Raw genomic sequence first — 23,586 nt, 5'->3', positions numbered from 1 at the left:
ACTCCTCTCTATAGCTATTTTTTTCTAGTCAACTAACGTGTTGGTCATTAAATGGCTTTCCTGAGGTAAATGTAACGTTCTGTGACATAATTGTTCACCTGCAGTTTTATTAACCTCTTTCCGTGGTTGAAAAACACTGAATGATCGATATTATGTATGAGGCATACCTTTCGGTAAGTTGTAGCCTACTGTAACTTTAAATAAAAAGTAACAGATGATCGCTTGAACTGAGGCGCTACAGTGATCTGTCAAGTCACATTTACAAGCACCAAAACAGTATTTATTGTCTGAATTTCGTAATAAAATGGACAGAACATGAGAGCTGAGAATTGTTTTCATACCATAATAACCTGCTCTGTCTAGTCTGTCGGTCTCCGTGTCCTCTTTGCTCCGCGATTTTTCTCTGCGTGAGAAACTGCATGTGGCGCGAGAGCGTTTGAAAAGTGTAAATTGCGTGAGTCTCACGCTGAATGCGTATTGACAGCTCTGCTTTTAGAAGGGGGATAAATCGTCGGCAGCGTGCCTCCTTCCGCCATGCTTCTTCTCCATGTGAGGGTTGTTTACATTAGACTAGAGTGCGCACTGCGCCGCATGCACACAGTGCTAATACATGTGGGGATTGTTTACATCAGAGCGCGCACGTGTTTCGCGCAGCATACGCAGTGTTTGTTTAAGCGGTTGATGGAAAATAAGCTAATACGCGTTCTATAAATATAAATTCTGATCTATTGTTTTTCACGGTATTTTGAAGTGCCCACGATAACAATATCGTGCATTTTCATTACCGCGATTTATCGCATTACCGAATACCGGCACATGCCTAGTTATCACTGACAATCATTGCAGTTTCAGATTCAATCGAGCATTGAAATACTGTTGTTAATCCAGAAACTTTGCAGTGTACCTAGCAGCATGAAAAATTTGTACACGGACTAAAAAGTAAGGTATACTTTGGGCTTTAGGCACATTATCCTAAATGGACCTAGTCTATGTCTGAAAGTTATGGAGGGTTTCTGCCTGGAAATCTACAGAAGAGAGATACGCACTATAACAACACTGTGTCAAACTATACCACCTGACCAGTGCTACTATCAACGCACTTTAAAGACACAAGTGGATTTCACTCAAATAATTGTGGACAGAAGTTTAACCGTAAAAAAAAAAAAAACAGAATCAAGGACAAAAATAAAACCAGGGTAACATGAATACGATATCCCACAATACATTACTCCCAAATTATGTGCAGCATCACAAATGTACTGGAAGGTATATCAGTCTTATTTAATGCAACTACCAAGAACACCAAGGATGATTACTATGATAATGATAAAGAAATAGTTCACACATCATAACTATAATGATAATGACAGAGTGAACAATATTGTTGGAATCAATTTCAAAATGATTATTTCCTGCTGATGAACGATAAAACCAAAAGCCAATCAGAATCAATCCTGCTGATAGAGTCCAAGCATTTAACGCAGCAGACGACAAAACTGCAGATCACACTTATAATAAACATTGTGGGTTGATGTGGATGCTAATGTACTTATCGTTAATTGTGAATGGGCCTTTAAAGATGTTTTTACTACTACTATCAATCAAATTTCTATTACAAATGTAATTGAATTACATGCTAAGCCGATTAATTCAGTGCAATAAAGCATGTCAATATTGGCTGAGAAAAATGTATATGAAAATAAGTTAAGTTAAAAGACATCACAATAATGCGGGAGATGAAATCAGTGGATCCTTCACTTATCACTTATCCTTCACATGCGTAAAAATGTGTTTGGCACAACACCACGCTGAACGCCACAGATTTTACTATTTAAATTGAGCAGTGCAACCTTTTTACACCACAGACTGAACAAAATTAAGCATTGCTTGGTAATTGGATGACCTAAATTGGCATTATCTAAATGTGTAGTTAAATTTAACAGCTGACAGCTATTCAACCTAATTCATTTGTGAGACAGTCTAACAGAAGGATGGCCAAAACCTGTGAAATTTCAACTGATTTGAGTTACCATTTTCTAAACTATAGCGAATAAACTGAAACTGTGAGACACGTTGAAGGTGTCTGAATACATTTTACTTTGACTGTATACAGTTTTTCATTCACAGAAACACTGCAGGTGTGTGATGTGATGATTTGTGAATTATGCTGCTATTTGCACATGTCAAACAATTTATTTTTTATTTTTGATGGGTCTCAGACACTTCTAATTTAAATGTAATTTAATTTAACAATCTTGTCAATAAACGGTTAATGATAGTGTGCTGGATTTTTTTATTAATAAAATAGTAAACTGTATCAAACTAATCATTATTCTAACATCTAACCTTTCTTCTCCTTTAGGCCTAACATTCTAACACTTGAACAAAATGTACTCTGAAGATTGTGTCGAAACCAGTGGACAATTCTGAGATGCTGGCTAGACGATATCAAACATATAACAGTCTAGAATAGTCTCATCACATATTGAGTAATCAACTGAACTTCTAACCGTTTCCATTTTTTTTTTTTTTTTTATGATTTGAGATCTAAGTTGCTTCCAGCTACCTAGTAACAGAAGGGTTTGCATATGAAGAACCAATCAAATTGTAGGGAAATAATGTAATGTATCATGTCATTTTTGCTCCTATTCTATAAAAACTGTTTTATTCTGATGGTGGGATTCTCCCTGAGATTTGTCTGAGATCCTCTGGCCGCGATTAAAGCATATTCGAAGGTAGGGATGGGACGGTATGAAAATTTCATATCACGATTATAGTGACCAAAATTATCGTGATTATCAATATTATCACGGTTTTGTTAAAACGAGATGAGTGTTCAAAAAGAACTGATGCTCACACTAAAAACAGTTCAATATTTGAAAATCAACAAACAACAAATAAAACAAGTAGCTCTATGCACTTTAAGCAAGATTATATTCTGTGGCATGACGTCGTCAAGAGCAATGCATTAGGCTATAACACAGCGCACATCCATGCATCACAACGGAAGCGCGCTCTCGTTTCATTCAAATACAACTTGCCGCCTTGCATCTCCGTTTTTGATTGTATTGAAAATGAAATCAGAGTTGATTTATTGTTTAGAGTTTGATAATATTTTTGTGATCATCTTGTCTGGACGATTGTTTTGTACTAGGCATGTGCCGGTATTCGGTAATGCGATAAATCGCGGTAATGAATATGCACGATATTGTTATCGCGGGCACTTCAAAATACCGTGAAAAATAATAGATCTGAATTTAGATTTTTAGAACACGCATTATAGCTTATTTTCCATCAACCGCTTAAACAAACACTGCGTATATGCTGCGCGAAACACGTGCGCACTCTGATGTAAACAATCGCCACGTGTATAAGCATGCGGCCGGTGCGCACTTCTAGTCCAATGTAAACAGTCCTCACATGGAGAAGCAGCATGGTGGAAGGAGGAAAGCCGCCGCCTACAGTCTATGGCCGCCGCCGATCTATCCGGATCCATCCCGCTTCTAAAAGCAGAGCTGCCAACTCGACGCATTCAGTGCGAGACTCTTCACACGCTCACGCCACACAACCGTTTTCTCACGCAGAGAAAAATCGCGGAGCAAAGAGGACACGAAGACCGTCAAACAAGACAGAGCAGGTTACTTTTGATATGAAACAGGAGAACAATTGTGTCACAGAACGTTACATTTAAACCATTTAATGACCAGCAGCATGTTAGATGACTAAAACAAATAGATGAAGAGGAGTATTTTGCTGAATATGTGCACTTTTTTACATATTTATTATATTTTTACTTGTGTCATTACATAATTGTTATTATAATGAAAACCACATTATATTTGATTTAATTAGTTATTTGTAACCTTTAATAATACCAGCTGATAGGGCTCTATAAGGTTACATAGCATTATGTGCAATATTTTTTTTCATGAGAAAAAAATAACATGTGGGCTATCTACTGTAGCCTTCCTAATATGTATCCAAAATTAGTCAATACTGAATCGAGATTTAAATCAAATCCCAAGTATTGAATTGAAATCGTTAAATTTGTGTTAAGCAATACAAACAGTAGCCTACCAGTCATTGTACCATGTAATCATTGTAACATGTTGTCACTAAACTTAATAAAATTCAGTTTAGTTACCAAATGTTTTGACAATCACAATTACACCTTGTGATGCAAGTTTTATTTTATTTTTACATCCCCCCCCCCCCAATCCATCTGTTTCTCATGTGCAATTCACTAGTTCACACTTACAAATAAGTCAGATAGAAATAGATGCGTATTTGGCGTGCTGTCCGAGGAGAGGGCTCCGGGCTCGGTATTCGGCCCGAACCCAGAGTACTCCCCCCGTATTCCTGGCTGTAAAAGATTGAGCCAAGAGTGAGGAGTCGGGGTGGTGGAGGGATGCTGGAAAACTGTCACGGAGTATTAGGTGAGTTGACAGAGTGGATATATATATACTTCTTGTCATGCTGATTAGGGTAGACATAATTGTTTGATGACGAGTAGATTGGATTGATTATTTGAATGTGCTCCTCCCGAACTTTGTTTATAAAACATCATTTAAAATATCGTGATAATACCGTATACCGTGATAAAAGCTCACTCAATTAATCGCAGCATGAAAATGTGATACCGGCACATGCCTATTTTGTACGATGTACAAAATGGATTTATAAACAGGTAAGATTTAAAACATTAATCTCAATTCAATATGTCCCCGTAATTATGTGGTAAAAAAAAAAAAAAAAATCGGTGTAATAAATTATATACATTATTATTCCTTAAATGTCACTCTTAACAGTGTTTGAACTTGTTCGTTCATCTTTGGCAAAGCCACTTGCTGCAAACTTTTCTTCGCGGAAGCTTCACGTTTATTTCAAGTGAGTGAGATCAAATATTTCAACTCAAAACAACATTTTGTGCCCAATTATTTCCCAGACGCAGTTTTGGTATTGAGGTCAAAGTTAACTTGCCTTGCGTTCGCTATAAACAGTGGGTGATGGTCACACAAGACGACTCCCAGATTTGAATGTTTCCCCCCTATTGTAATGACCATCCTAGATTAAAGGAGAACGCAAATACCTGTGTTTACATCCTGTTTTCGATTGAAGTCCAAAGTAATCGATTGCCGAGTTCACGTGCGTGATCATAGGTAACTAAACCTATGTGCGTGAACTCGGCAATCGATTACTGTGGACTTCGACCGAAAACAGGATGTAAACAGGTATTTGCGCTGGCTTAAATAACATCATTTTTATACATATCTTTCACATCTACTGCAGTCAGATTCACTCGTGTTCACTCAGAAGGAATCACTCACATTTTCTGTGCACTTGTAATGACACATCAAGGATGTTAAGAGCCTAAAAGCAGGTTTAGTACTTGCCCCATTGAAGTCAACAGGGTGCAAATTTTAAAAATAGAATAACTCGGTGTAGGCAACACCGATTTTTGTCGTTGTTCTCTGTATTGACAGCACTCCAAATGTACAAAAAAATGAGCTCAATGTTAAAATTGACCGGACTTCTCCTTTAAGTTTCACTCACGACTTTTGTAAAAGCCAAAATATGTCCACACCTCAGATTTGGTCCTCTTAAAATGCTGAAAAATACCCCGAGCACGGTCACTGCCTTCCGACATTCCTTCTCGAATAAAAAAAAAAAAAACATTGCGCACTGCGTCAGACTGTAGCTAGACTTTTACCAGACATGAGAAATATTTATAAATAGAAAGCTTGAAATTTCTACTTTTCAACAAAACAACTCAAAACGAAAAGAAACAGACAAGTCTCTGCTTATGTCATCCGTATGAAATGTGCATTTCTCTCTATAGGCGCGTTCACTACTGTGAAGATGGTGAGTCAGCAGCATCGTCAACTTCATCTTTGCAGCCGAAACTGACACAGAAAACATTTAGTTTTTTAATAAACAATTAAAATGTCTCCTTGCTATATCTGACACTAGGGCTGTCAAAATTGCTCAAAAATTACGTTCGAATATTCCCTCTAAAAAACACACGAATATTCGAACTATTCGAACATCTGGTTGCGCATTTTGTCAATGACGTACATTACGTCAATAACAGGACAAATTAATACAAAGAGACATAACTACTTGTATAGGTAGTTTATTTAAGTTTAAACATATTTGACAACGTATTACATACACAAAAACAAACAAGTAAATCCCCTAATGGCCAAGACCGCAGACCTCACTCACTCTTGCTCGCTCACTCGCAAGCACTCTTTCTCTCTCTCGCCCTCACCCGCTGCGTTCACACACCAAACGCGAATAGAGCGTCTGGCGCGAGTGATTTCAATGTTAAGTCAATGTAAAGACGCGTTTACGCGCGTCTGGAGGTCTTGTGGCGCGAATGAGGCGTCACGCTCTCCGAGCATCAAACTTTTGCTTTTGACGCGCAAATTCAAAATGTTTAGGAGTCCAACTAGACGCGAATCCGACATTGAACGCTCCGAGCGAGCTGTGCTGTGGTAAAATTTTTACTTTTCCTTGACATGAAACGGTAAATAATCAAACCAGTGGAAGCCTGCAGTGCATGAAACTGCTGTATCTAACCTACCTTATTCATGCTGCGCAATATCTATTTAGTCAGTAGCTCAGTACTCTTTAGTAATGTTTCTGTTTACCGTTAACGTTTCTTCCTGTTACCTGTCCCTGACCTCTCAGGCAGCGCGCCCACTCGCAAAGCTGACAGCCGCGCCTCTGCTACCGCGGGCGTTTTTCCACATTCGAATATTAATTTTCACATTCGAATTTCTGTTTTTTAAAACTATTCGAATATATATTCGAATTTAGAATATTCGTTGACAGCCCTATCTGACACATTCATAATCATTAGCCTACTTTTACCGTTTTTTCGTGGCAAGCTTTATGCATGCGCTTGAGTGAGGAAATGGCTATATATATATATATATATTACATAACCGTAATTAAGTAATTAAATTAATATAAATATGTGATAAGTCGACTAATAATGGCTTAAATGAACAACTACTAGTTGACTAGAAAAAACTTTAGTCGGGGGCAGCCCCTTATTTCATGTATTTTTGAAATAGTGTGTCACAAAGGGCATTCTGGGTTGAGCGAGCGAAGCGGAATCTTCAGAAAGACGCTCTCGAGGAAATATTACCACTCCGCTCACATGGTATGAGAAAATATGTTCTTCTGTCTGAGTTTATTGACAGCTTTTAGGTGCGTTACTGGCATTGTCACTCTCTGGTAACATGGACGCATCACCACCAAAAACATGGGGATTTTCTTTCTTTAGACAATAATCAATCTACCCATTCGATATTTTATAATTAAATCAACTAATCGAATATTTGAAAATCGTGACTCATCCCTAATAAATATCAGCTGTCACTCTATATATCCCAATAATATGTCTTAGTAAGATGTTATTTAATTGCTTACAATGATGATTGAGAGATGAATAAATGTTCCACAGAAGCCTGATGGATTATATTTGATGGTCACATTTCAACATTGTTTATTCCAAAAAATAATGTATGGATAAATCAACAATTTTTTTTTTTTTTTTGCTTCAGTGTTCAATATTACTAACAATATAAAAGTTATTCTTAGATTTACTTTATAAAAATCAGTAAAGATTTCACAGCAAAAAGACACGCAAACCACAACCTGAAGGGGGATGTTCTTACAATGAAACTAAAAAACTTTTACTTCCTATAAAAAAGTATCATTTATACAGTACCAGTCAAAAGTTTGGAAACATTACTATTTTTAATGTTTAACGTTTTACTCAATGAATCCTGAAAAAGTATTCCAAAAAAATATATTAAACAGCACAAATGTTTCCATCATTGATAATAACTGAGTATCAAATCATCATATTAGAATGATTTCTGAAGGATCATAAGACACCAAAGACTGGAGTACTTGCTGATGAAAATTCAGCTTTGCATCACAAAAATAAATTACATTTTAAAATATATTAAAAAAGAGAACCATTATTTTAAATTGTAATAATATTTCATAATATTACTGTTTTTTTTTTTTTTTTTTTTTTTTACTGCAGGCTTGATGAGCATAAGAGACTTCTTTCAAAAACATTAAAAATAGTAATGTTTCCAAACTTTTGACTGGTACTGTACATATTTTGTCTAAGCCTACTTGTTGGACTCTTGAAAAATGTTTTTAAATTGAAAATGCTATTATATTTCTTTGCTTATATATTTGATTATCAGGTTTATTATGTAACTGTGACTGTGAGAAAAGAACTGTGCAGTTTCAATTTCCATCACATCTTTCCATCCAAATATGAGAAATGTAAGCACTTAAAAAAATGCCAGCAAATGAGTGTCATGTCTCCTTGTCTGGTGTGGAGAGAGTCAGAAATTGTCTGGAAGTAAAGAATATAAATAAGTAGGCTACTGTTCTGAAGCACACAAAAATAGTCAAAGGTCCCCCTTCATCCAAAATGAAGGTTTGTGGGTTTAATCAGACCGTACTGTATTGTATTGAAATTAAATTATATTATATTCTAAGTAATTATATAAGTATTACTTTTCACAGCAATAAAGGTGAGTTTTTCCTGGGTCAAAAATGGTCTTTGGTTGTGGCGGACAAACACGGTTATCCACACACACAGTACAAAGTTGTGACAGCATGTGAACTGCAAGCCCATTACTGACAACAAATCCAAAATAAATGCAAAGAAACAGTTTGTAATATTAACTTTAAATTCACTGTTAGGACAGATCATAAAAAAAGTGTAACTTAGAAAAATCCGTAAAATGAAAGTTAGTAATAACAAAAAGTAACATTACATAGAAAAAGTGGCAGGTCTATTATTTTACATTTACACTCCAAGACTTAATGCACAGATCATTTGACAAACAATATCATATTGTTTTGTTCCGTCCATCCAAATTCATTTGCATATTTGAATACGGTTGTCAATCCAGAAACTTTGCAATGTGTTGTTAGCAGCATGCAAATATATGAACAGAAAGTGAGCAAAGATTGCTGCCAGTATAAACACTGAAGCTGTCAATTACTTGAGTTCAACACGAGATGCACAAAGATGCAAAGACATTTCCAACATCAAATAATCACAATTTGTTTTAAACTCCGCAGAAAATTCAACATTAGTCACAGCACTTAAGACTCCTTGACCAGCAAATGGAGTCACATACAAGTACAGGTTGGATGGCAGTAGAAGTCTTAAAAATGATAGGCATGTGGTCAGAAAAAATTTGCTCAAACTTTTGTATCATCATTTTGCAGATTATGAGTTAAGACATGTGGCCCAGTTTATGGCTAGGCTGTTCAACCTTAAACATTGTTTTAAATCAAACAAGTTAAAAAAAAAATTACATTACCACAGCAAATGTGCATATTAAAATAACCAAAAAGTACAAAGCATTCATATTTTGTAGACATTTCACTCAAAAGATCAGAAAAGTCCTGGACCTCTTTGTTTGGTTTCAGGGGGTCGATTCACTTAAGCGACTGCAACAGGGTTTATAGCTTCAATTTCGAAACAGTTGAACATTGAAAATTCTTCTTGTAGATATAAATTAATCCACCAAACGGCAGAGGAGAGTTCACACAAGACTAACCTTCAGGCAAAAGCTCAGAAAGCGGAGAAGTGACTCCTACCTTTAGACAGGTTTCCGCTATAAGAAATGTCACGTAGCCTGTTGTTGTTGTTACATTTACCTCAGAAAAACCATTCAATTAGTTTGGTAACAGTTTACAATAAACTTTCATTTGTTGGCATGAACATACAAAAGTCAACAAACATTTATTTAAAACAAACATTTAAATGTAATAATGTTTTGTTGTATCATAATTCACAAAACACATTAAGCCAAATTTAGTTAAATGTAGTCAATTTTTTTTGAGAATGAGAGCATGTCACACAATTTGATTAGATCACCAGACACCACAAGTCATCCTGTTTGTTTTCCTCAGTTTTTAAAGTATTTCAATTATGAAACTAGACAGTAAATTTGAATTTTGTGGAAGGGGAAGGGTTAGGGTAAGGTTTAGTTTTTTAGCTATAATTACCATGAGTCTGTATTAATTTGATTGTATAATATATTTTTATGTAGCCTAATACCAATAGCTGTTATTTCCTACTTCGCAAGATTCGAAAGCAATGAAAGTTAGCCTTATGACAAACCTTTCATACATATAACAAAATTATTTCAGTTATTGATATTTATTTACACTTGTTTTTTCACAGGAGGCATAACTTGTACTAGGCGTAGTAGTTTGTAGTAATGCGGGATGTAGAAAGAGCCCTCTCTTTTCAAGAGATCCTGAAGAGCTTGATCGGCTGGTTTAGGTGTGTTTGATTAGGGTTTGAACTAAACTCTGCAGGACAGTGGGTGTCCGCATTGTTTGTGTGTCAAATACACGTTTAAGCGTTTCATATGACTGTTGATGGGTATAGCAAACCAGACACATCCTTCTGTACTCGCATTCACAAGCTTAAGCAAAGGCGCAAATCCAAAATAGTGAATTAATCACCATACATGAAAAAGTTCAAGAATGACCACACTGCTGACGTGATCTTATCGCTAGCACTCCTTGCACACGCGAGTCATCGCAGGCGCATTATCAACACGTCATCTTATCAGCAAGGCATATCAGGTTAATTTTTCATATCGAGCCGATGCCAATGGAGCATTTTAAGCCTTTATTGGGCTAATGCCGATGACATTCTGATAATATTGTGCATCCCTAATATTCTTGAAAGTTATGACATTTTGATTTAAGATTACATGCGTCATAGGATTAGGGTTACAATGTTCACTTGTCACAATTCTATTAACAACATATTTATTCAGAAGTCAGCTCAGCTTTATATATCCATCACCAGTGGAAATAATGGAAATACAGTACATCTGCATAATTTAATCATGTCCTTACATAGCATTTCACTTAAAAGACTCAATGTCCTTTTACTCAAAGTTCCCCATGCAGATTTCACCCATGTTCAAGTTGGTCTCGCAAACACACATGTGATCCAAAAAAAAGAAGAAGCTAGGTTTGAAAGGGACTTTCATGCATCACTAATATAGACAATGGACCTTTTTTGCTCATGAAGTTTCGCCAAATAATGTAACGGCATATTAACAGCATCCTAGAACAGTGATGCAGCAAATAGAAAACACCAGAGCCATAGAGAGAAAGAGTTGCGACACTCTCATAGACCTCCGTTGTAAAAAATGGCGGCGCTTTTAACCGCCTACTTCCGGGATTTGAAGATCGGATTAGTTCCAAACACTGCCATTTGGGTGTTGGACCCCATTCATTTACATTGCTGCGTGTCAAGTTGTTCCAGAGGTAAGTTGCTGAAATATCGACCTCTTTTGAATTGTCAACTGTCTATATTGTATCAGAGGCCCTTTGCAATGCTTATACTGGTCTTCATTTGTATATGCACAGCGTAATTATTTATATTTGATCTTGGTTGTTTCAGCCAATTTTCTAGCATTGCCTGCTTGCTAGTTAGCTAGCGCGACTTCGCCAGCTGTGAAGGTAGCATCTAATTAGTTCGGTAATGAATCGCTACCACCTTTATAGCAACTTTTTACAATATAGACAGTTGACAATTTAAAAGAGGTCGATATTTCAGAAACTTGCGCTACCTCTGGAACAACTCGACGCGCAGCATTCACCACTCAGCCAACAGGTCACATAATGAAAAGTTAGTATATCCCAAAAATTCAATTAAATAAAAGTTGCTACCCATGTGAACATGAACACTAAGCTTTTCCCTCCAAAAATATAGCCTAAAACTTATCTAAGTAATTAGTAATATACAGTATTTCGTTGTCACCCTGCCTCTCCAAATGCAAAACTGTCATTAACAAAATGCAATAATGCAATAAAAGCTGAAAAAGTACTTGGGTGTGTGTTTTATTTTATATTTACCGTTCAATAATGCCATCGCTGCTGTCTGTCCCATAGAAGAACATGACAGCCAGCGTATGTTTTGGAACTATTGGGGCTTACATGAACCACGTGACAGCCATAGCGGCGACATCAAAAAGTGTCGCAACTCTTTCTCTCTATGGCTCAGGAAAGTATACTCATTCAAGGATGTTCATTTATGGCATGGACAAAGCAATACGCCCTGTAAGAGTCTAAAATTCATGCACACAGTTCAGTTAAATGATAAACTTTGCCCTCTTTAACTTAATGTTGTTATGAATGAAGCAATTTTTTTGCTGAAATAACCACACCATTAACAACATAAGCGTCCAGTTTATCTGTCAATCAGATGCACGTGAAAGTTCATTATAGTGCTGGGTGAATATTGTAGAAAAAAATCCACATTAGTATTAATACAGGTTTGCAAGGCTGTTTACAAAGAGCTGCCAGCAGGAGGCGCTTTAGGAGCGGCAGAAACAGCGGTTTCCCCGGTAACGGCTGTACACAAAGCAGAGCTCATAAACGCCGCTTTATCAGGAAAGATAAAGAAAGATTCAATCGAAATAACATCGACACTTTTCTAAACACTGTCAGTTCACTTCAGATACGATCATATAAAAATACCAGCGCCGCGTCTTGACTTTGACACGTGCGGTGCTCATGTTTATTCAATGATGTCAATGCCAACCACAAACAGATTTTCCAAAAGGCTGTGTTGATATTGTGAACCAATGTATGGGAAACACTAGGGATGCACGATATATCAGCATAAATATCGATATCGGCCGATGTTCGTCATTTTTAACCTATCGGCATCGGTTCGATGAGTAAAATTGGGCCGATAACCACAACCGATGTGTATCCATCTAGTTGCTGTGTCGGGAGAGGGGGATTTGGTCGTGTGTATTTGTTTGTGCACGTGATACGCGGCAGTGTCAGTGTCAAAGGCAGCACATGATTGTGGGATGTTAAACTGAAGAGGAGAAAAAATGTCAGCGGTGTGGGCGTTTTTCACGGTGTCGAAAGAAGACACTCGAAAAGCAGTTTGCAACACCTGCAAAGTCGAGGTAATGCGAGGAGGGTGCCGCGTCAAGTCATTCAACACCACAAATTTAATATGTCATTTGAAAAACCGCCACCCAGACCTACACAAACAATTGCAGGAAAAAAATGCTGCTAACATTAGCCAGCAGGCAAACACGAAAGCAGCTGCAGCTGGGAGTCCGATACAGCAGGTACTCGACAAGACCGAGAAATTTGCCAAGGACAGCGCAAAAGCCAGATCAATAACCGACAAGGTAATGGAAATGATTGCTCTTGACGACCAGCCTTTTTCCATAGTGGAGGACCGGGGATTTCGGCGGTTGATAGAGCATATTGAACCCCGCTACAGTCGGCGCTACTTTTCCGACGTCTCCCTCCCTGCTTTGTACGAAGTCGTGGCCACGCATATCCCCAAATTGTTGGACAATGTGACTGACATTAGCTTCACGACGGATATATGGAGCTCGGATATAAGTCAGATGAGTATGTTGAGCCTTACTGCTCAGTGGATTAATGAAAACTTTGAAATGAAGAGAGCTGTTTTACATGCGCACGAGTTTGCAGGATCGCATACGGGAGTCGCCATCGCTGGCGCATTTGACTGCATGTTTGCTACGTGGAAAATTAAAAAAGACAATGTACATGTTGTGCTTCGTGACAATGCGCGGAATATGCAGAAGGCAATGGAGGAGTGCGGCGTTAAAAGCCTGGGCTGCATGGCTCACATGCTGCAGCTAGCAGTGATGACGGAGTGCTAAGCCAGCGGAGCATTTCTGACTGTGTGGCGATCGGGAGGAAAATTGTCAGACATTTTCGCCACTCTCAGCTCGCTACCTCTCGGCTGAGAGACATACAGCAAGAGTTAGGCACGAAAACCATGATGCTACAACAAGATGTGGCGACTAGATGGAATAGTATAGTATTAGTAATAGTAATAGTATTATCAGACTCAGTCTTTAATTCAAATAATGAAGTCTTTTGTGCAGTTCTTTTTTATTATTAACGTGCTGTGAATTCTATAGAGTTACTAAAATAAATTTACTTAAATAAAAAAGCTAATTGTTATACAACATGTCTCGCTTTCCTGCCCTGGCTAAAGCAGCACGCAAGTACCTTTCAGCTCCATGTACAAGTGTGGACAGCGAACGTCTCTTCTCTGCTGCATCACATATTGTTGATGAAAAGAGAAACAGGATCCAGTGTGAGAAAGCAGAAATGCTTCTCTCTGTAAAAAAAAAAAACCTGCCTTTGGTGATGAAGTAGGCCTGGACTATAACTTACTGCACAGTGTTTAGGTGGAAACCCTGTTTGTTTGGGACATTTACTTTTGAGTAAATTGTTGCTGCTTTAAGTTGGAGAATGTACAAAGACCACCATGTCTTTTGAATTACGGTGAATTATGTCACAGTTCTCATTTTTGTTTGAACATTTTTATAGATGGGTCTTAAAATTGACTTGTTTTTTTTATGTTTGCTTGGTAGAAACCTTGTTTCAGGGTTTGGACATTTACACATAAAAATGTGCACAAACAGTCAGGATATGTGTTGGATATTTTGATTTAGCTTTTTTCTCAAATTTGAGTTTAACTGGAGTGCACAGAGCTGAAAACATGTTGCCATGAATACTGGCATGCTTGATAAGTGGTAAAAGTTGGTTACTTATGTTTTATGGTAGCCCTGTAACCTTGTTATTTGGAAATAAAATACATTCTGAAAATAAAGGAAGAAATTCAGTATGTACAAACTTTTATCATCTCAGAAACATTTTTTAAAAACACATATTGATATCGGTAAATATCGGTCATCGGCCACAACAGAAAAATTTATATCGGATATCGATATCGGCCAAAATTTTCATATCGGTGCATCCCTAGGAAACAATGTACAATAATTTGACAGCTATCAATTCAAGTTTAACCTATCCATCTTCACCGTCATGCTTAGTAACAGCTGTGCATCACCGGTGTAACAGTGAAAAGAGACCCTCTCAAACAGTGTCACGCCCACTGACCTATACAGAATGACATTGAGACGCTGAGACGGGTCTGCTGCCATTACACAATACGAGAGCGGCCTCTAGAGGCCAACTAAAAAACTATCACAGACGCCTCACGGTGTTTGTTTTGACACGAGGCTGTGCACAGCATAGAGCGCGACGCTTCAGATGTGGACATTAGACAACAAAATGGTAGCCTATGTTATAAAGTACACTACCGTACATGCTTTTTATAGCATTACAAAGTAATACATTTGTTGACAGATGCTGCAATATTGAAGAACAGCAGTAGGTTTGCCATCGAGGCTGCTAACATTAGTAGTACCTCAAGCAGTTAAAATAAACAAATGTGACAAAAACACAAAAAAGTCAGACCCAAATGTTTACTGTCACGATTGTTACCATCTATTTGCATTAGTTTATATCCAGCTGGTTGCTTTTATGCATTCGTTATGCAGCGAAGTTGCACATTTAAAGCTAGTGTCATGAGAAAGCAAACTGTATCGTCATGCAGCCGACAGAAACATATAAAAAATTCAGAAATGTATTGTAATTTCAGTAATTTTTTTATCGTCACATATATATAAATGCATATTTTGATTAGATAGCCTAATCATGTGTTCTAAAATAGAAGCAAATAAAGTGTGAGAGTAGGCCTATACATACAACATAGGCTACATGTGTACACATGGCTTTATGTAAATATTTAAATATGGCCAACTTTAAGCATGACTGTTTGGATTTATTTGAAATGGTTACAATTTACAATAAAATCCCATTTGTAACTTTAACTAAGGTTAACAAAAGTATTGTTCATTGGTAATTGCAACATTTACTAATACATTTTTACATTTTAAAGTTGTGTCTCTTAACGTTAGTTAATACACAATGAACTAACATGAATGACCAAGGTATAATTAATAGATTCATATATATATTTTAAAAGGCCTACAGTATATTTTCATAGTTCAGTAATGTTATTCAATTTTTACAATAAAGTTCAGCACCGTTTTATGTTATGTTTGTTTTAATTCAGTATCTATCTTAAAAACGTATCGGCCAGAGAGGGCTAATGTAGCTATCGTTATCGGTAAAAAAAAACAACACTATCGGTGGACCATTTACCAATTCATTTTTATGATGAAATAAAAGTGGTGTAACACCATTAGGAAAGAACTAACATGATCTAACAATGGATAAAAGTATGTTTATTTAAGTTAACATTAACAAAGATGAACAACTGTGTGAAAAAAGATATTCATAAAGTCACGATACAGAATTTAGTGTGACGTAGGCAAGTGCGTGTTAAATGTGCAAATAATGCATGCAACCTTGTTATAAAGCGTTTGGAATCACAAAATCATAATCTCACTTCAAAAGCATAACATTTTGGAGTGCTCTGGGTCAACTTATAAAATATAACTTCAGGATTATTTAAACTGAAGTTCTGTGCAAACACTGACTGCAGGACTGTGAACTATAGCTAGTGATTTAAATCAAATATGACATCTTGTTATTTGAAAAAGGTTGTAACCTTCAGATGAGTCAATGACAAGTATGCAACAGTAGGAAGAATCGCACGGGTATGGAAATCCTAAGCAGACAAAATGATACATAAATAAAGGAAAAAATGATTTTTTTTAAATAAATACATAGGCTATATATATATATATATATATATATATATATATATATATATATATATATGAGTAATTATATATAAATTAAAAATAAATGAGTATTACAACTTTTATTTCCTTATTTATATAATGTACTTTTCCCCACATTTATTTGTGTATATATGTATTTGTCTTCATTTATTTATTTCAGCATTTTTTTTGTCTGTATACTAATGATCTACATGTTACATCAATAAGGATTTTTTTTTTACATTTCTTTGTATATTTATTTAGACTATGTATTTATTTATTTTACATTTCGTCGTCTATTTATTTATTCATTATTTTGTCAGCTTTGGAGTTCTATACAAGGGAAGTTGATACGACCAGTCACTAGATATTCACACTCCCATCACAATACACTCCCAAAACAAACTGACATCTTGATTGCCTATCTGAACTGCACACTGACCAGCGCTTGTTTATCTGTGTGGGGCTCACGCATCTGTTACTCTAATGAGTTTGCACCACATATGTTCATGCACAATGCTTCTAAAGACTCTTTAAACCTGCTGAAGTGTGTCCAACTTTCTGTTTCAAATGCCCAGGCCTGCAGAGCGACCCTGCACTGAGCTTTAGTGTAAAATCAACATTCATCTCAGCGTGCACGCGAGACACACCAGCGCGTTCACATCAAACTGACATTTCTCAAACGCTGTGCATCGAAACACAAAATGCACTGTCATCGGGACAAGGTTTGCATTCAGATCCCGTTAGTGTTGTGCGTTGTGTGCGTTTATTAGCAACATTAGCAACTCACATCTCTTCAGCCACTTCATCCAGCAGCGCACGACGAGGCTGTGGTGTTTCTTATTCTCGATGCACCACGAGGACAATCCCTGGATGGACTCCATCGTATTGGTGACTCCTTGAAATCGCCGGTCCAGCGATGACTCTAACGCGCCAGACGAGCCACGGCCACCGCTGTGACCAGTACTGGCCGCTCCGGGTCCAGCCGCCATCTTCCCTTCACTGCCAGTGCAAACAGAGCCGCATGGAGGATTTAATCACCATTTATCCCGCTGTACCAGCAGAGGGCGCCGCTGCACATTTACAAACCACCAGCAGAGGGCAACATTGTTAAATAGCATTATATCTTAAATTCTGTTTTTTTGTTTAACTGACCTCAAGTAGCATACTTCAGTAATCATGCTCATGTTTCCGTGTTGATACAGCATTTAAAAGTAAGAATAAAAAACAAAGGGAATGAGAGTCTTATTCTAACATAAACAAGTCCAGCAGAAAGAAGTTTCATGGCATTTCTGTCTGCCATACATTGAAGAGATTTTGCAAATAGCTTCAAATCATTCTTCCATCCGTTGAAATGGGGTTTAATCTATTAGTGCTTACATCTGTGGATAAAGTGTTTTTTACATTAGCCTGCAACTTTAATTGAGATTACATTCAAAGGATGTAGCGATATATCTTTAGAATTGTATCCAACTCTGAAATGAAAGCCAAAATTCATGTACAAATTCGCATCGGATAAAAACATGTTCTGCCGTTTCAATTTCTTTCTCACAAAATCCATATGAATTGTTTTCCCAATGAAATCTCTCATGTAAAAAGCAATTTGATGGATACATTTCATTCAAGATTTTAAATGTCTTTGGCCTAAGGAAAGATTGGGTAAGCTAAATATTGCTTCCTTATTATTATTTTGTATTATTTTTTGCCAAGTTGCATGGTCCTGCAACAGACCTTATTCACAGAACCATCTTTGATTTTTAATGGGAATGAAAGCGAGGCTGTGAGGGATAGACTAGACATACAGTTCATCTTTTTAGTGGGTTGTACTGTTATTTAACGTGTTTTTGGATTATTCTGTTGATGAAACACTGCAAAAATATCTTTCCAAGAAATTGCAGTGGACAAACAAAACTCAAGACAACATCAGCTGTGGAAAATTATAAGTGATCTGCATGTCAATATCCATGGATCACTGAATCTTTGGTAAGTTGTAAGGAACTGAGTCCAGCTTCAAATAATTGTTCATTTTACTCGCGTTTTCGCAGTTTCCCATATTAAATGCAGTCACGCAGCAGCTCTTCTGCCACACAGTCCGGCTGAGAGAGTGTGTTCTGGCAGGAAGGTGACGTCAGTGCATTCTCCCTATTTTGCTATTGACAAGTGTTCCGAAAACATCTCGGATAACCATGGTTCCCTGAGAGGAGCGAATGAGACATTGCATTGATAGCTGACGCGTTGGGCCAATGGCACTCAGGCATGGGAAGGTCCGGATCTTTCGACTGAGCGATAGCATACAACAAACACTTGGAAGGTTTTTACACTGCAGCCTACGCAATGTCTCGTTGTCTCCTCTCAGGGAACCATGGTTTCTTGAGTAACCCGAGACATTCCCTTTCGAGATCGGCCTCTCGACATTACGCCGATAGCTGACACACTGGGCAACGTATAAAACGTAGCCGGCATGGTTCGCGGAACGTATCAAAAGAAAGTATGGGCCTAATTTTAACCCTTTGCACTTGGCATTATACATGCATGAGAATCATCTTTCAGCTGATGCTGTTGTGACAGGAATTGTGAAAAACAGTTTCAGTAGTTTGTGCACTTCTGATAGAAATGTTTTTGAACCAGCGACAGTATTCAAAGCCATAACTGAAATTCCAGACTTATCTTGAATGCCGGACACCTTGATAATGTCTGGCAACATGCTCAACTGTGCACATAAATTCTCAAAGTCAGAATCTGCCGCATACAAAGACATTATAGAGGGCTGGAGAGTCACCTCTTCTCCAGAGGCAGTTGTGAAAACGAGTTTCTCCAATTCCACCACTACCTTAAAGTCTTTCTGGTCAAAATGACGACCAAGATCGCAAATCATTAAGTCAAAGACCTCAAAATACTGTTGTCTGTAATATTCTGAAGGACTTTGAAATTCATGCTCATTGTTGCTTCCGCCAAGTTTTAGGAGTAGTTTCTGCTGCCTTGGCAACCTGGGAGCGTCTGTCAAGTCCTTGGAGGCCTCTGTTACTGATGTAAAAAGCTTGAAATGCATCATGAGACCTTTGCCATTGAATAAAACTTCGTGTGATTGCAACTGCAGTTGAAGCATCTTGTAGTGTCGTGTCAGTTGTTTGTAATGCCTTGGATAACTGTTCGGTTCAAGAGAAAATCATGTAAGCAAGACGCAGACTGAAATACGTGGTAAATCTTTGTAGGTTGACCAAAACGCCCATAGATTTCCTACCGCATTCATCATGTGATTCTTCTGTGATTTCTGTCATTAGGGTTACCAGAACAGAATAGTTGTCGATGATTGATTTCACTGCAGCGGTGCATACAGTCCATCGCGTTGGACAGAGGGTTCTTAGGTTTTAAGCGTTTTTTAAGCTCATTTAATTTTTTAATGCTTCGAATGCATGGTTTCGTTTTTTGAGTCACTTCTTGCACAATATCCAATGCATCTCGTATCAGCTTACATTTTTTCCCAGCATCTTGAAGGCATAAGTTCAAGCAATGTGCTAAACAGTGCACATTGACAGCCGTAGGATTGTGCTCTTTAAAACATGCATCGACGCCTGCCAAGTGACCGGACATGTTCGCTGCGCCGTCGTATGCCTGTCTTCTGCACAAATCACACATTATATTGCAGCGGATCAAAATGTCATTTATTGCACTGAAAATTGTGTGAGCATCGATTTCTGGCAAATCAAAAAGTCCTATGAAATCCTCTTGAATTTTGTATGTCGTCCACCCACTAAAGCAAAGTCACAAGTTGTTCTTTGTTGGAAATGTCTTTAGCTTCATCTACGAGTATTGCATAAAAGCCTTCACGAATGGGAGACAAAACCGTTCAAAGTACATCGAGTAAAATTATATTCATCATCTCATTGTTTGCCATGGGACATGTGCTGTATTCTTCTCACTGAACCAGTGTTTAATATCTGAGCAGTCATCAGACCTTACCAACATTAACTTGTAAAATTTATTGGTTTCCTGACCATCTATAGTGATGTCTTGGCCATGTCTTGGCTTTTAACTGGGAGTCTGTACTGCCACACTAGGTTGAAAAACCTGAAACTGAGTCAGACATTCTCTTTGATTTTTGCTTTTTTTATGTTCCCTGAATGACATTAAAGCATATCTCCAATTATGGAAACCTTGCACGGCAAATGCAGGTTAAATTGTATTATTTAGTGCCAGTCCAATGATTGCGCAAAAAAAGACACTGCATGCAGAAAAGTTTTCCCCACTTTTCACATAAGGTTAGCCAAAGGAAATCTTTGAACCATTGTGGTTGATCTGACCTTTTTTTTTTTTTTTTTTTTGAGGAGCCGGTTCCCTGTGTCTTTGTAGTTTGACACAGTACAGCAGGATTCATAGATTGATTAGATCTGGTAAGATCCCTGCAGGACTCACTTGAACAGTGGATTTCGGCTGTGCTGGTTGTAGGAATAGACGATAGACTGGGAGACAGCTGGGGGAAATCAGCTGGGCTAGATGTGGCATCCAGATGAAGTGCATCATCAGAAGTCAAAGGGTTAGCAGAGTTGTCATTTGTAGGATGAGTGTCCCTGGTCTGCTTACTTATAAACCCCATTGGCCTATGTTTCTTCATATTTCAGCGCAATTATAATTTACACAACGGGGATAACTGAAATAGTACGTAAATGGCTTTACACACTCTAGACAAAACATACACGCTGATTAGTGGCTGTTAAATAAGCGTGGGCTGAATGAACAAATGGCGATTTACCTGTTTTTTTTTGTATATTCGTTAGCATACCTTTTAACATTAAAAATACTACTAATAAGAGTTCATGGTTGATGCAAGATATATTTTATGAATTCAAAAGTAATCCAAAATTTTGAGATGAATCTAGCAAAAGTATTCTGTGAGGACATCCCGCTGCTATGCAAATGTCCTAAATAGACATACCCCTTTGACCAAGCCCAAGATGAAGCCAAACTCCAAGTGGAGTGGGCGTGAACACTTATAGGTCAGTCTGCCTACTGACAAGCGTAAGCTAAGCAGATGGCTTCCACTATCCAGTGCAAAAAGCCTTTGCTTTGACACCAGATACCCTTTTTTTCCTCCCCGTAGCAGATGAATAGCTGCTCCGACAAGCGAAAGGAGTTAGTTCTGTCCTCATAAGTAACGGGCGTTCATGCGATTCTCCCTCCGGGGCTGGGTCAGGAAAATCAAATGCCTAAAGTGTTATAACCTGTGCCCTGAGCACTTTGGCATCAGACGAGGGCGGGGAGGACTCAATCACCTCACGCCCGGCAGACAACTCGTTATTACTCATGCTTGCCAACTGAGCATCCCTCAATGGTGGTATGAAAGGCAGCTATACGGCCGCATATACTTTCAATTTAGTGGGCGAGTGTGGCGAGGGAAGCGTGGTTCAGCGAGGTCTGGAGTGGGAGAGAGAGAAAGGAGATGAGCGGTGTATAAGAAGGTCAAGTGCAAATGACAAACACCTGTGTCTTGTTGCAGTAATTGGCGTGGAAAGACCTGATATAAGCCACTGTGGAAAGAGAATGAGGAGAGAGAGAAGGACTGAGGACGAACTGGTGGAAAGAGTATCTGTGAGACTTGGTGTAAAGAGAGGCAGAACCCGTCTGTGAACTACTGTCTGTGCTGTAGCGAGGCTACTGTGAATGCGCTGTGTGCGCGACTTTTGTTTGTTGTTATTTTGAAGTTATACCAATAAAATCATATAAGTCCCAGTCACGCCGACCCTGTCTTCTTCCTTCCAACCTTTGAACCTTATCACACTTGTGCCGAAACCCGGGAAGGAAGAAGAACAAGAGCCACAAGACGATCCAGAGGCCTTCATTGACCTGTTTGAGAGGTCCACTGAAACCTGTGGGTGGGCACCCGCGGAGTGCGGCTCATACCTCTGCTGTCCGGAGAGGCACAACAACTGCCAGTCCAGAACCTCCTGGTCTATAGAGACCTGAAATGCGACCTGGACCTCGGAGAAAGCGACAGACCCTTTGTAATGGCGCAACTCCCGTTCCTCCGCTCTCTCCACGCCAATTCCTTGACCCACTTCCCGCCACTAGGGCAGCGGCGAGGCCTGGGTCGGCCTGTTAGCGTTGCGGGGACCCTGGTCATTTTATTGATCGGTGTCCGGTGATGGAGGTGGGGACACTGATCCAGGTCCCAGATGCTCCACAGGCCGCCCCTGATCAAGCTGGCCTGTATCAGATACCTGTGAGTATTAAGAGAGGTACGTATCAGGCTTTGGTGGATTCAGGATAACCAAACCTCCATTCAGACTGATTCAACCAGAGGCACTGGATAAGAGCCGCATGGTTAAAGTACGGTGCATGCACGGGGAGGTGGTGAACTACCCCTTAATGTCAGTGGCTATTCAATTTCAGGGACAAAAGCATAATGTAGAGGTTGTGGTTAGCCCGCACCTCTGACATCCGCTAATTTTGGGGACAAATTGGCCAGATTTTAGTGTATTATTTGGGTATTTATGTGCAGAAGTCTCTTGGAAGAAAGGGGAGCGGGAAGGGGGGTGGTCGCTCAGGTAGGAGAAGCTGAGCCAGGACCAATGGGAGATGAGCCAGGGGAACGGAGCACTCTTGAAAGGAGATTCCTCACAGAGAGTGATGATTTTTCCCTGGAACTGTCCCAGGATGAAACGCTCAAAAATGCTTTTGAACAGGTCTGTACTATCGACGGGCAGCTTCTCCAACCAAATTGACCGTTCTCATATCATTATTTTGCTATTTTAAAAGAGAAGTTGTATCGAGTGACCCAAAACACTCAGTCAAAACAAGATACAACTCAATTGTTGATACCAAAATGCCGTCAGAAAATGCTTTTACAGGCGGCTCATTCTAATCTGATGGCCGGGCATTTGGGACAATCAGCAACACTTATTTGCTGACCCGATTTTTCTGGCCGGGCATTCACGAGAACGTGTGCAGGTGGTGCACGTCTTGT

The 23,586-nt window shown here is 38.5% G+C and overlaps 1 protein-coding gene across 1 annotated transcript in view; it reads right to left on the bottom strand.

Moving 5' to 3' along the window:
• The window catches only part of rprd2b (regulation of nuclear pre-mRNA domain containing 2b), a 36,513-nt gene extending 18,882 nt beyond the window's left edge, over positions 1-17,631 (bottom strand). The window contains exon 1 of the mRNA XM_081389358.1: positions 17,416-17,631. Within this exon, the coding sequence (XP_081245484.1) occupies positions 17,416-17,617 (202 nt within the window). The 5' untranslated portion in view covers positions 17,618-17,631. The remainder of the gene's footprint in view (positions 1-17,415) is intronic.
• Positions 17,632-23,586: the final 5,955 nt, after the last annotated feature.

The sequence above is a fragment of the Scardinius erythrophthalmus genome, assembly GCF_964197995.2.
Source record: "Scardinius erythrophthalmus genome assembly, chromosome: 16".
Classification (NCBI taxonomy): domain Eukaryota; kingdom Metazoa; phylum Chordata; class Actinopteri; order Cypriniformes; family Leuciscidae; genus Scardinius; species Scardinius erythrophthalmus.
The sequence above is the reverse complement of the archived record's forward strand: the minus strand, read 5'-3'. Positions and strand labels throughout refer to the sequence as shown.